This window comes from Sipha flava, unplaced genomic scaffold (assembly GCF_003268045.1).
Source record: "Sipha flava isolate LNK unplaced genomic scaffold, YSA_version1 222_pilon_pilon, whole genome shotgun sequence".
NCBI lineage: Eukaryota > Metazoa > Arthropoda > Insecta > Hemiptera > Aphididae > Sipha > Sipha flava.
The window spans coordinates 2,071,170-2,085,702 of NW_020272853.1; the positions used below are offsets into that span (position 1 = coordinate 2,071,170).

At 29.2% G+C, this 14,533-nt stretch overlaps 3 protein-coding genes across 7 annotated transcripts in view; 1 reads left to right on the forward strand and 2 right to left on the reverse strand.

Moving 5' to 3' along the window:
• The window catches only part of LOC112683203 (matrix metalloproteinase-2-like), a 28,042-nt gene that overhangs the window by 11,559 nt on the left and 1,950 nt on the right, over positions 1–14,533 (forward strand). For all 4 annotated transcript variants that reach the window (XM_025554113.1, XM_025554112.1, XM_025554114.1 and 1 more), the window contains exons 7-10: positions 11,544–11,806; positions 12,259–12,412; positions 13,013–13,154; positions 13,794–13,915. In XM_025554113.1, coding sequence (XP_025409898.1) covers positions 11,544–11,806; positions 12,259–12,412; positions 13,013–13,154; positions 13,794–13,915 — 681 coding nt within the window. The remainder of the gene's footprint in view (positions 1–11,543; positions 11,807–12,258; positions 12,413–13,012; positions 13,155–13,793; positions 13,916–14,533) is intronic.
• On the reverse strand, positions 2,389–5,685 carry LOC112683201. Of its 2 annotated transcripts, XM_025554109.1 has the most exons (3): positions 4,897–5,685; positions 2,969–4,644; positions 2,389–2,837 (listed from the first exon to the last, which is right to left on the reverse strand). In XM_025554109.1, the coding sequence occupies exons 2-3, from the start codon at positions 4,455–4,457 to the stop codon at positions 2,419–2,421; spliced, it is 1,908 nt and encodes a 635-aa protein (XP_025409894.1). In that variant the 5' UTR covers positions 4,458–4,644; positions 4,897–5,685; the 3' UTR covers positions 2,389–2,418. The 2 variants fall into 2 exon arrangements, with proteins under 2 accessions (XP_025409894.1, XP_025409895.1); XM_025554110.1 differs by lacking the exon at positions 4,897–5,685 and having other exon boundaries at positions 2,969–4,775.
• LOC112683204 lies at positions 6,001–7,490 on the reverse strand. Its single transcript, XM_025554115.1, has 2 exons — positions 6,326–7,490; positions 6,001–6,250 (listed from the first exon to the last, which is right to left on the reverse strand). The coding sequence occupies exons 1-2, from the start codon at positions 6,424–6,426 to the stop codon at positions 6,019–6,021; spliced, it is 333 nt and encodes a 110-aa protein (XP_025409900.1). The 5' UTR covers positions 6,427–7,490; the 3' UTR covers positions 6,001–6,018.

The window sequence follows — 14,533 nt, forward strand, 5'->3', positions numbered from 1 at the left end:
GGATGGCCATACTTTTCAGAAGATTTTGTTTTTCAACAGTTCTTTTTCCCCTTTAACATATTTGTAGAATTCTGCGCAAGCCACATTATAATTAACTTGAACACTATAAAATTGACTCCATAGTCTCTGGGAGCAGGCGATTTCGTTCATCAGTCCATTGGGTCGACATTAAAGAAAAAAATATTTCCACTGTAGCATTGTGTGCAGGGATTGCAAACAAATACTCGCATAATTTCAACAGTTGAGATTTTCTAATCTTTGATTTTCAGTTTCTTTAAAAAAAATTATCCATTTTTCTTCCATCGAATTGATCGACTTCCATTCTTCCAAAGCAAGTTTAACTTCTAAAAAGTTCTTAAGATACATATATTGCTCAAAGAGATTGTCGCTTAAAGTTTCCACACCATTATTATTGAGATATAAAATAGTGTTTTCAATTTTTTCCCATTCTGGGGTTTCATCCAGTCAAACACATCATATTTATCAAATGAAATAGACCACTTTTTTAGATACTCAGAAGCTGCGTTAAAAAATGATAGTGTTTCTTCTTCAAATTTTGAAATCAAAATTGTAGTTTCAGGTGTAGAATTCTCATTTTTAAGTTTCTGCATTTTCATTTTGGTTTGCATGCCAATAAATTTGGTAATTCCCTTTCAATTAGGGTGTTTGGTGTTTCGTATATTTTTCTAATTTAAATTACTGACACTTTGTTCTTTTCAACGCTTTTTATGTTTTTTTCAAACAAATTCAAGTTGGAATGCAGAAACAGGAAATAAATTTCACTAATCGGACTTTGAAAAAAATCTAAAATAATTTTAGGAACTCTTTCTTCAGAGTCAAAAAAGTTTTTGAGCGGTGTCCAAAGTTTCAAAATTCTTTCATCCGCGGGCATTAATGACAGCCATCTTGTTCGTGAGTGTGACAAAAGAGTTAAATAATTAATATCAATAAATGAAAGGAACTCTTTCAATTTCTTCGTCCTAACCGTGTATATTGCAAAATAATTAAATATTTTAAGGACGATAACTTCGACATCTACTGATAATATTCCAGAGGCGCTTGATATAGTATTGTGCAGAATATGGGCTGGACATCCAATACCTTCTATAGGTCTTCCCAGGTCTTCTTTTATTTTATGAAAAACATTGCATTGACCACGTCGTTGAAACACTCCGAATTTGATATTGGTGTTGTCCCCATAAAAAGCAATTAGCTTATCCAATGGAATCTACAATTGTCTTAAAGTGTCGATAAAATATTTGGAGATAGTTTCTGACGTTTCATTTTTAAAGAATCAAACTTTAATAGCTTATGTTGGATACCATCTTGTTCAGTGAAATATTGAATAATCAAAGAAAACATTTTTTCAGCTTTGTGGTTGGACGCATCAGTGCCTATTCCGTAATATGAAACTTCTTGCAATTTTTTTTTTTATTTCTGACACAGAATTTAGTGCGAGAATATTTTTAACAAATGCTGTAGCCTTCGTTCTGGCTGTGGATTGTTTTGCTGTGATTTTAGAGGCGGAATACATTATGGCATTCAGTTTTACGATACAATCAAGTGAACTGAAAGACTGATGATGTTATACAATTTTATAAGGTGTTGTTAGTTCTGCTGCCGTAATTAGCAACTCTTCTTGGGTATCTTATTTAATCATAAATTTGGATATGGGCGATGATGTCGATACAACACCGAAACTATTTTGTGATTAGTCGTTTAAATGTAGTGTTTTACGTCAGCTTTACCTCCGTGAGTAACTGATAAAAAACAATTACAAATAACACAAAGCGCTTCTTCATCCGTACGCCCTTTTTCTACGTTGAGTAAATAAAGCGACTGACTGACAATTATCGACTTATGTCGTGTGCCCGTGTTCTACGAAATTTGGAAATACCATGAATCCGATAATCGCTGTACGGCCTGACCAATACGATTCTTAGAACGAATGAAAGTGTTCGACTAAAGGTGCGTTTACATTAGAGCCCGAACACGAACGAACGCAAGCGAATGCTCCTGAACGAATACGAACTCATATTTGCTAGAAATTTGGCCGCGACCGTTTACATTGTTCGCTCATTCGTGTTCGACTGTCTTCGCTTCTACAAATTCTTTACTCCTAAATACCTACTAAATACACATTTAGTAACGACAAAGCGAATGCCTAATGCCGTTTAAACTGAACGGAGAGTTTCTTTGATCGTACTGCTCCACAGTGGTCTATAAAAAAAAAAAATTTGGAAAAAAATATTTTCAATGGTGATTTTTATTATATTTTGATTTAAGCAAATAATAAAAAGTATTTAATATTTTATTTCATTGTTATTTACAGTAAATTAATTACGAATTAGTTTTTTATATATTAATCTACATTTTAATATACAAATGTTCACAATATGCTAGTTGTTTTCAATTTAATTATTCGTACTCCATAAATTCGTCTTCACTATTTTCCTCATTAATGTACAAATCCTCTTTTTCTCCTACAATACACACAAGCAGTTTTGCTTCATCGCATAATGTGGTTGATTTTTTATTGCTAATTTTTCTTCTACTCGAAATAAGTGGATCTGATGAAATGAGCAAGTTATTAAATAAATCTTCCATTGTATGTTTTCTGGATATTTTTCTTGTGTTATTTTCCCTAAACCTCTTCATATCCTTATTCCTAGCTTCCTGTGCTTCTTCTGATAATAAACCGATTGGCAATATGGCATTTTCAACAATTTGTGTTCCGTGAATCAAAATTTTGTGAACGGATGCTGGTAGATAAAACCATGGATATTTACTAATGAATAATTGAGCTGTCTCAAATGCATAATTATTGAATTCAACTCCTAAAATAATATAAAGAAAACTAATATTTTTTAAATGGTTATGCATTCATTACCTATTTATTAATTATTTTATTAAGCTAGTAGAATACCTAAGATACTATTTTAAATGACATTATTTTGTTTTATATTACCTTTAATTTTTTCACCTGATGATATAACTTCAAGTATAACTTTGAATCGTACTATGATATTTTTATCAACACCGGTTATAGAAGATGATACGTCTGGATTAGAAAAAAATCGTCTGGCCGTGTTACCATCATTAGTCGTGCCACTTCCTCCAGGACGAGGTTGATCAATCAACAGACCCAATTCTTGTCTAAACTTAGTTTGTATTTCCTTTTTCTTTTTCTTTAACATTTCTTGGTCATCTCCCCGTGCTTGCCATTTTTTAAAACCTAATCGATACGCAACATGAATGAGGCATTCAAAAAACCTTATCCAAGCATGCAAGGATGATAAACCAAATGAAAGTGTTGATGGATCAATTGGACGTTGTTTTATCGTATTTAAATTGTTCATATCTTTTGGCCCTGCACCACATATATAACATTTTTGTGCCGACTTATTATCTGATATAGCATTACATACTTTTCCATCGATCATAGTTAACACAAGCTCATGTTTTACTGATACAAAATCGTCATTTCCCAAATTAACTATTGAAGATACCAAGTTTTGAATTTGATTCGATATATTTGATACTTCGTTTTGTATCAATTCGGTCGTTTCTTTTTGAAATTGTATATGAATTGGTCGGCAGTATTTGGTTGAAGATGTTCTTGGATTTTTCCAAATTAATTCTTTTAATGCCTCTTTTGATTCAACTGAATACATAATAATTTGAATTGGAACGAAAGACGTCAAAAAAATATTGCTATCACTCGCACTCTGGACATCATTAAATTTTTGTTTATATTGGGCCAGCCCTGATGACCCGTCCAATCCCCACTTACTAAGCAAAACAACTGTATTATTTTTAAATTCGTATGCTGATAAATTTTCAATAGACTGAAATATTCGTTGTACAGTATGGTTCAATAACGATTGCAGAGTTGCTTCCGCAGATATTTCTGTAATTAATACTTGGTCTTTTTTGGGATAACATTGGGACTTCGCTTCGAGTATTTTATTGTATGCAGGATATATATTTGCATTTCTCTGTTTTTCCTGTAATCGTATTAATGTGTACTGTGATTTGGTGAGTTTAGCATCTATAATTAATGCCAATGCATCTTCTTCAGAATACATTTGAACTGGTTTAACATTTTGAAATGCAGTATACGCCCTTTGAATGTTCAAAGCACGAGTATGAGTAGTAGACGTCGCTTCTTTTAATAATTTAGCAGCATCGACATTTCCGGTTTCTTTTAAACTTAACTGTGCCGCATAAACAAGTTCTTCTGTTGAGTTCGACGTACGCAATGTCTGGGTTTTATGCCTTTTTGTCTTGTCACACGCTTTAGAGAAAAGCACCTTTGGTCGTCCTATATGGGACATTGGTAAACTTTTTGAAACTTCAGAAAAAATAAATTTTTTGTTTAGCCACGTTTCAAAAATTGTGTCAAACCGATTTTTCGTTCTATTGCATTTCTGCCATCGTTTATCAAATTCGTCCATAAAAATATGCAATTTTTTTTTTCAAATCACTTTGATAATTTTCAGATTGCTCTTTCACATAATCCACTTTACATAGAACAAAATCATAGAGGGCCTCAACTTTATAATTTTTGTTAGATTTTAAATCTAATATTTTGAAGTATAAATCTCGGTGTGTTAATTTTGACTCCATTTCATTCAACAAATTCTAAACAAAAATTATTTATAAAAAATTGGGCAAATACGGGCAGCTGGAAATTATGAAATCTTATTTAAGACAAATTATAGAATTATACTTAACCTACGCTCTCACACTACTTCACGCTACTTTTTTTAAAAACGACGACTATTTTAGATTTTTATGTACAATAAAAACGTATTTTAAATATAATTTAACTAATTAAAATAATATGTTCTAGGTAAATAAAAATATAAATTTTAGTAAATTTATTTTCCTTACCTTATAAGCTTTCCACTGGTACCAAATATGTCGATTAAATATTAAATATCTTCGAACAAATGTCGGGAAGAAATGAGTACTTAGAGTTTTGTGAGTGTGAGTTATACGAAAAATACTATATCTTGTTATCGCAAACATTAAGCGATGTATTATCTTCACTAAAAGTGGTTCTATTAAACTAATAGCTATTAGATTAAATGTTCATTCTCATATAGAATACAAATCAACTTTTAAAAATAGTTAATTCCAATAATCATTTTCAACATTTTTTCCTTTTTTTTTAATTTTTTGACCACTGCGCTCTTGGGGCGAACGAATGCGTTCGTTCGCGTTCGGCCTCACCGTTTACATTAGTTCGTTTGGTAGCATTCACTTGCGTTCGTTCGTGTTCGGGCTCTAATGTAAACGCACCTTTAAACAAACGATACCTAACGATTATTATATTATCGATATGACCGATTTAATTGGATTTTAATTGCATACGTTTAGTTGTACAAGAACATGTAACAAGTTGAAAAACAAAATTTTTTATTTTCGATCATGTTCATGTATGGTATGAATATGTCATGCATATTTGTATGCAATAAAGTGAAATTTGCAATGCACAGTTTCAATCGGGATATTTTGGTCTTTTGTCGGGGTTGGAATCCGATTGAGCACAGCTTACCTTTTTTACTATCCGATTGAGCACAGATACAATTAAACAATAGAAATCCAAAATGCAACACGATTGAGCATAAAAATACGTACAACGTTGCCGTACCACACAACAGAATAATAATTTAAAAAAATATTGAAATATTTACGATAATTATTTTATAATAATCATCAAAGAATTTATTAGAGTATAAAACTATAAAATTAAATAATTTTACATATATATTTATATAATTTATGTCCAACACAGATTAATCTAAAATTTAATTTTTAAATGTAATTCATAATATCATTTTTTCAAATAAAAATGAATGTAAAAAAAACAATTCATATGATAAAATAAAAAATGCTTAATATAATAAATAATATTTGTATTATGTTATACAATTTTTATTATATGTCAACGTATTAAATTGGTATCCCTAAATACTTATTTCCCACTTTTAATAAATATTTCAGTAAATCTTAAGAATGTTTATTTTTTAAATATTCATTGTAAGCCATAATAGTTGCATTAATTTTTTGCATTTCAATAAAACTCATATTTTTATGACAGTCAGTTTCAATTGACCGAATTTTCGTCATCGTTTCAGCTTGAGTTTCTTGTAAAACCATAATTACCAAGTGTATGTGTGGGTGAGACTTGTAGAATTGTGAATTGTAAATTTTATGAAAACGTTCAACCGCATTTGTTGTTCTATAAAAAATATAGTTCATTGAAATTAAATTAACATTTTTTTTGTATTTAATAATTAGATTTTAGATGATCTACCTTGGATCAAACATAGGTTCTTTAGCCCACATATTTGGGGGAAATGGAGATTTGTCATCGCTAAATTCTGAGCAGACTCTATCATTTGGACAGACACTCATGAGTTCGACGAATGCATCAGCTACTTCATGACTGGGAAGAAAAGCTACCCCAAAAAAACTCTTTATTCAATTTCCTAGTTCACCGTTTTCTTTTTTATAGGCTATTCTGAGAATAGAATCGCTGTTTATCTATAATAATTAAGAATACAATTAATGTATGATTATTTGATTTGAAATTATTTTGTTCCTACTTTTCGCCACCATGATTGGCCTAAATAAAATCGACAAGCTATTAATTGTACATTTTCAAAAACTTCATACGCGGCTTGGTGAGCAGCCTTTTCAAAGTCAACGTGTAATTTTTTTAATATGAATTGACTTCCTGTATATTTTATACATATGTCTTGTAGGAATATCCACAATTACTTACCCGTATTCACCAGATATCCATGTGACTTCAGGCTGTTTTCTAACCTAAAACTTGGACTCAAAAGTGAACATTTTGGGACGATTGCAGTTAACGTGATAGCGTATCTCAGAGCCATTCCAATAGATGTTTCGAGCAGTATCAAAGTCGTTGGAATAAGTATGTCTGTGCTGAAGGACAATATTTTGAAGGAGATTAAATAGATTTATATTTAAATTGTATATATATAAAAAAATAAAATGAAATTTTTGATTTCCGGGAACTTTTTGATCCTACTACATATTTTTCACTATTCATGATGTGAAAACACAAATGCGATTCCGTTTTCGATAATGATCGTAATAGTAATATTCAATTCTGGGTTAAGAGGGGGAGGGTAAAGAGGGCAGCTGCCGCAGGCGCCAATTTTTTGACGGCGTCAACAAGTTTTGAAATTTTCTAGATCCTTCTCAGTTTTAAAATTAGTCAAGAACTACCAAAAAACATAATTATCTAATGAAAATATGTCATTGTTGTCTCTAATAACTATTGTAAATATTTTCCTAAAAAGTATAGGTTGGAATGATATTAAAACGTTTGCTGCACAGACAGTGCTCGAAATGGAAAATTTTCTGAACCGGAACGCTTTTTTTTTGAGTACATATCATAGAATTGGAGGCTTCACCCAACTACAATTAAAATTTCTTCTTCCTCAAATACTAACCCTTTTTTAATAATATATAAGTTTTATCTACTATTTTATGAAACTCACTTTAAAATTTCAGCCCTTTTAAAAATTTAAATATATTTTTATCTTCTTTTACTTTCTTATGAATATGTATGTATATATTATATAAAATAAAAATATAAATATAAAATGTTTAAAGAACTACTTATAATTTATAAACTTATTTTTATTTAAATTTTATATTTATAACTCAAAAAATACAGCATCAATACAATTTTTTTTACAATAACTTCCACAATGATTCATATGTCTTATCACACTTTTGGTTTCTTTTACGACTTGCGGTATCATCAGCTGAATGTCGACCATTCAATAACCAAGATCAAACGTATTTTTCTGGTTCGAATTTCGTTAGAGGTGGTCCAACACAATTAATAAATAAAAAAGCAGCAACAGTTTTTATATTTAATGAAGTTCTTAGTGGTGACATGATTTCATAGAACTAAAATTTCGTTCACATTCGCTAGTCAATACTGGAATCATTGCAATTGATTTATAAAGGGGTTTCAAATCTTCTGGAATTTCCTTTTTGCCCAAGTCCATTTTATAAATTCTAAAACTTTGAATAGTGCTCTTTTCATCAATTTGAAATTGTTGACATAAATTACGAATATTACAGTCACCAAATTGTATGTTTTCTATTTGGCCATCATTCGAAAGAGGCCAATTTTTTGGATTCAATTTTTCAATATTATCAAGTAAGGTTTTAAACGTTTTTTCATTGTCTTGGCGATGTTTTTCATTACGACTGACATTTGATGAACTGGAAGTCATCATTCGAGATTTTAAATTATTAGCTAGGCTTTTGTAAAATTGTGCAGAATTTATTTTAGGAACATTGCCACTGTGTAATATTACATTTTTATACGACATTTCGTTATTTATTTCTTTTAACGCGTTAGTTAATTTTGGACCTGGATCGGTTGCTATAGAATCTAATACACGTATTGTTGTTCTTATAGATTTATCAGCGTCTACTAATGTAATACTACGTTTTTGTAAATATTCTGATAAATCTCCTAATTCGTCTAAAGCATCAGACATGGTATTTAAATTACTAACAAATTCTATACTTGTTATCATTTTAAACAATCCACAGTATTTACTTCTTTCTTTAGAGTCTCTGGTAGAGTCCATTGACGCCAAGTTGAAATGTTCACACAAAGTAGAAAAATTATTTATGACTGCATTAACTGTCCGTTTGCTTGATGCTACCCATCGAACTGACAAAATTCTACCAATTTTCAAAATTTGTACTTCTAATGAACTAGCAGCTTTTTTTAACTCGTTTTGGTTTTTAGGTGACTGATGGAATATAGTATAAAGTTTATCCATAAATATTTTAAAATGGTTTATACCACAAACTTCGCTAATAACATCACCTACTGCCAGTTCCAAACGGTGATTTGAACAATGCCAAATAATTAATTTAGGAAATTGAATTTTAAGTCACGTGGTTACTCTTTTCCGATCATAACAGAAGCTCCGTCACATGCAAAAGCAATAAAACATTCATTTAAAAAAATTTGATCAAATCCGTGTCCACCCAAACAATCAAGTAATGATTTAGTAATAGTTTCAGCAGAGGTATTAGGGAGTTCAATTAAGTCAAGATTAAAAGTATAAGGTTCACCGGGAAAATCTTCAATAAATGCACGAACAACAACTACTAATGTTGTTAATTTACTAAGAGTAGTTGATTCGTCGATTAAAATAGATATATTTGTTTTAGTTAAAATTATATTTTGGCAAATAATTTTTTTCATCTCTGATGCAATGTGGAGTGCTATATCCGCACACGTTTTATCGGAATGTAAAATGTTTCCCATATTTATACCATTTAAAACTTGTAAATCTATTTCATTTGGTAAATCAACAAAAGGCCTTTGAGTTTTTACAATTTTATAAACAGTTCTAAAAACTTTTTCAGTAGTAGAGAACTTTGATTTCAATGCATTTTCGAAATTTTTTTCTATTTGTTTTTCTTTTGATTGTTCATGTAATTCTACTGCTCTAAGATGAGCGTCAGATTTTTTGTGTTCAAATATTTTTTTTCTCAAACTAGACATTTGACTTTCTTTTGACTTTCCATTCGAAATTATAGAACAGTCTTGCCAAGGTTTGGAAAAGCGAAGAGTTTTATCAACAACAGATAATCCTAAATTTGTTATATTTTTACAAATCAAACAACCTAATGCTTTATTTTTAACTACTAGCCACTCATTTATAGTCTTGAAATGTTCGTACTGACCTTTATTCCAACATTCGGGCAAATCACTAGTTTCGTGAAGTTCCATATTTTTATTTGATTCTTTATTAGATGATGTATGTTCACTTTCAACGCACAGTTTTTTATTTGTCGAATTATCACATTCATCATTGGACTTAGAACGTTTATTTACCCAATTTAGTATAGAAGAACTCATATTTTTCGCACGGAATAATATATGCTATAAACTAATGTAATTAATGATCAGCAAAATATAATACATGTATTACTGCAGCTTAAATGATACTAAAAGCTAATCAAAACATACGGGTATCAATATGATCACATGATTTGCTGCCACTCAGAAAAATCAAAACTTTTACGTTTGATAAAGAATTTCCGGCTAACTTGCGGGAACGTATGTACAAAACTGCGGGCACGTGGGGATGTCAAACCGTCGTATGGTGCCGTTCCATAGTATTTCTTATCGTACGTTAAAAATACACATAGATGCGTATCGTGTGAATATAGACAATAACTACAATAACTACACTATCGGCGGACAACGATTATCTAAAGATAAGCAATAAATTTACTAATGCGTTGCGGTCGTTTGTCGTTTATTAAATATTTTACAATGCACAATTCTGCAAAATGTTTAAATTTTACAGAAATATGGTAGGTACAGTAAAAATTTGTTTGAACCGGAACGATAAACGTATTTTTTTTTTACGAACCGGAACGCTAAAAATTTTTTTGTCGTGAACCGGAACTGCGTTCCGGTGCGTTCCGGTCCATTTCGAGCCCTGTGCACAGAAAGCTAAAATATAGTTGTAAATGTCTTATATTGAATAAATTTGTATTAAAATGTTTATATTTAGTAGGTACCTACTATGATCTATACATTTAAAAACTACCGGTATTACAATATGCTTATAAATATAAATTAAATCTCAACTATGTTGTTACTTGTTGTATGCATATATATATATATTGATTTGTGGAGGGGTTGAAGTGCGGAATTTTTAAATTTTCCTCCATGTGGCAAATTTGTTAATCGATGCTAGTAATATTGCCAAACAGTAGTTTATATTAAATAAATTTATAGTTACATTTATCTGTATACAACAATAATTTAAAATCAGTTTAGATCAGTATAATATCACGAGTACCTTATTGAGTTTTTGGAATTAAAATTTATATAAAATTTAATCATCAAATAAAATGAATCACTTGTCTGTCTGGTTCTTTCCCTGTATGAAATTACTTGCCTGATTTTTTTCCCAGATTTGACCACTTGAAAGATAGAATGCGTCTATACCTAATACCTATACAAATACCTAATTTGATACCAAAGTCGCCATTTCGAAAAAAAATTTACTTTTATGGTTTTTTTCCTGTACTCAACATAAATGAGTTGTAGCTAAAATTTTATATTATTATTTTATTTACATACATCACTTATTTAAAAAAGTAACACTTCATTATGCCAATTAATTTCATTAATTGAAATGAATATCCATTGGCTATTCAATTATTAATAATATTAACATAAAGCTACATACTTTATGAAAGTTCTCAAAATCTATTTTACTAAGTACCTTCTAAGAATATAGTATAGTTTGTGTAGTAATAAATCGATTTTTATTAGATAAGTATACTGCAGAATGTAAGGGCCATTTTATTTTGGTTACTAGTTAACTACTAGTAAAACTACTAGTTAAACGATACTTGTACATAAAAAAAAAGTGTAGTTGGTGATTAATACCATTTACACATTTTATTTTTAGAAATTATCTATTAACGAATTTCAGTTGCTAGAACATTACCTGAAGATAATTTGTATTTTTCATCTTCAACTTCTCTACCGCATCGTAATTTACCTAGAAACCCGCATGTTCATTGGTCATCATTTAGTCATGAAACATGTACTGATGAAGACATTGTAACACCAGAATCTTTTACTACTAATAAACCTGAAATTTCAACTCAAATATATGATGAAATAGATAAGTGCAATGGTAATTTTGATGCTGTTTCATGTTTTCGAGGAGAAATTTTTGTGTTTAAGAATAACGTATGTACACAATTTTTATATTATAATATAAATCATAAATTTTTACTTATAATAATCATAAAAATATGCCTTTTAATACTGAGAAAATGAAATTTTCAACACGATTATCTTATTATCTATATACATAAATATGGATTTCTGTCTGTTTGTCCTTTATGCATTCCTAAACGGCTGGACCGATTGCGACAAAATTTGATACAGAGATATAAACCTATGGGTAGAAGATTGGCCAAGTTAAAAAGTGATAGGCCTAACCCCGAGAGGTACTCAAACAGATATTTTGAGATTTAAGATGGAAATTTTTGTTTATAGATGCTATTAGTTTCTAAAATAATATCTATAAACAATGTAATAAACAACTAAATTATAATATCCAAACCAATTTTATATAAATTATACCGATTGGTGATTAATAATGAAAATTGTTTTACTTATTTATTAATAAAATTAAGCTCTTATGGAGACTGGATAAGCCAGGATCAATTTTACCACGATATCCTGTTCAATTATTAAGGTTTTTCCAAGTATTGGCTGATCATGATCACAGTATTGTTAAAATTGATGCAGCATATGAAAGACCAGACTCAAATATTGTAATGTTTAATGGTAAGTTATCGTACTTATTAGGTATGAAACATTGAAATATAACTAATAATTAGATAGGAACTAACTATATAAATCTATAAATTTATTAATTTTTTTGATTTCCATTGATTCACATAAATACTAAATTATTTTTCAATAAAGATTTTAGATATATATGATCAAAATAAGTTTAAATTAAAATAATACTTAAGGCATTGCTTTTATAGATAAGTGTAGGAACACTAATTTCACAAATTCCCATAGTTTTATTTGTTCTTGGAGCATGAATGCTTTAACTTAAATTTAACCTAATTCAAATTAGTTTTGAATTTAAAATTTTCATATTCAATTTAAATGGTGTTGCATTATTGGTGAATAAATCCTTATACTTTATCTAAGGTCTTATTTGGTTTGAAAAGTTTAAGTGATATTGTGTTAATGCCATATGCTAACTGTTGAGGAATAATAACACTAGGTATTTTGAGAAAATTAAAAAAATTTATTTATATAGCTAGAAATGTTTAATCAGTTGATTTACTTGTATTATGAAAAAATTACTAAAATATTATACAATACAAAACTATTGCATTATAAATAATAATTTTTTTTTTAATATTTTAGGTGATAAATATTATGTTTTCAATGGAAACCATTTAATAGAAAATAGTCCTAGATCCTTAATGGATTATGGATTCCCAGGTTTTGTTAAAAAAGTTAATGGAGTTGCGGTTTTCGGAGAACCACCGTTGACTTATCTTTTTAGGTAGTTTTATTTAATATGATTAAATTAAAAATATATTATACGAGAACAATTTTTTTTTTTTTAATGTATATTTTGAATATTTGGATTTGAAATGCGTATTATAAACAAGATATTTATATTATGATTGTCTGTACTTTCAGGAAAATATAGTGGGATAACAAATTTTTTTAAGTAATTAATAGCCATGGGAAAATTTGCCACTTTATTTTTCATCTATCCATGTTTCATAATAATCATTAGGTAATAATATTGTAAAAATCAAGACTAATTTTAGTTAATGTGTATTATCATTGATTATAAATAGTATATTCTATTTATAATCACTGGTATTACATTTTACTATTAGTTCAAATATTTATATGAAGAATATAAAGTATAAGCAAAAAATATTTAATTAAATATAAGTACCCTATAAGAGTCGACCCCAGCTTTATGTAAAAAAACTTCTCATTTTGTAACTGATATAAAAAATTGTGGGATGGACAATGGCCCCCCCCCCTGGCATCCCTGCTTGAACATTAAATTTTATTATCACTTGATATTTTTGCTACAAAACTTAAGTAACAAAGCCAACAATCAAAACAAGTTTTTAAGGTATAATTATTTTAATCATATTTTCTTTTGAAAATATTTTTTAAGCGGAGAATATTTTTGGATATATGATGATCGACAAAAAGTACTATTGCAAAGACACAAATCAATTAAGGAGCATTTTAAAGGAATAAGAACACCAATAGATGATGTCCTTACATTAAATCATGGTAAATATTTTAATATTATGTTTATTTAATTTTCATTATAGGTATGTCCATGCATGTAAATAGAATATGCCTCAAAGGTATAAGGCTTGAGCCTAAAAGGTTTCAAAAACCAAAAGCAGCAATTCTTCAACTTCCACCTTTAATATAAGTTTTTATGAAATCTTAGGAAGTGTTTATGATTGCTCAGAGGATTAAGCCCTTTAAAGTTCTTCTATTTATTTTTAGTATTTGTTGTTAAAATATATAAGCTATTTAAGAACTGATATTTTCCATAATACATTAAGAATATTGAGTATAAATATGCATTCAACCCTGTGGGTATTATAGAGTAGTAGTGAAGACAGCAATGTTGTGTGGAAGTGGATTTAACAATATTTTAGGCATCTATAGAAGATAGGACGGTACACAGGTTGTATGTAATAAAAAATATTAAAATTTCTTAATTTGTGTATGTAACTGATATTAAAAATGCTAGGATAGATGCTGGACTATAGTTTCTAAGTAGTATAGATACTAGGTGACGTTATTGATAAATACTAGATAGTATAGGTATACTGGATACTTATATGGTTATATGGATATATGGAGATAGGGGCTAAAGAGAAAAAAATACAAATA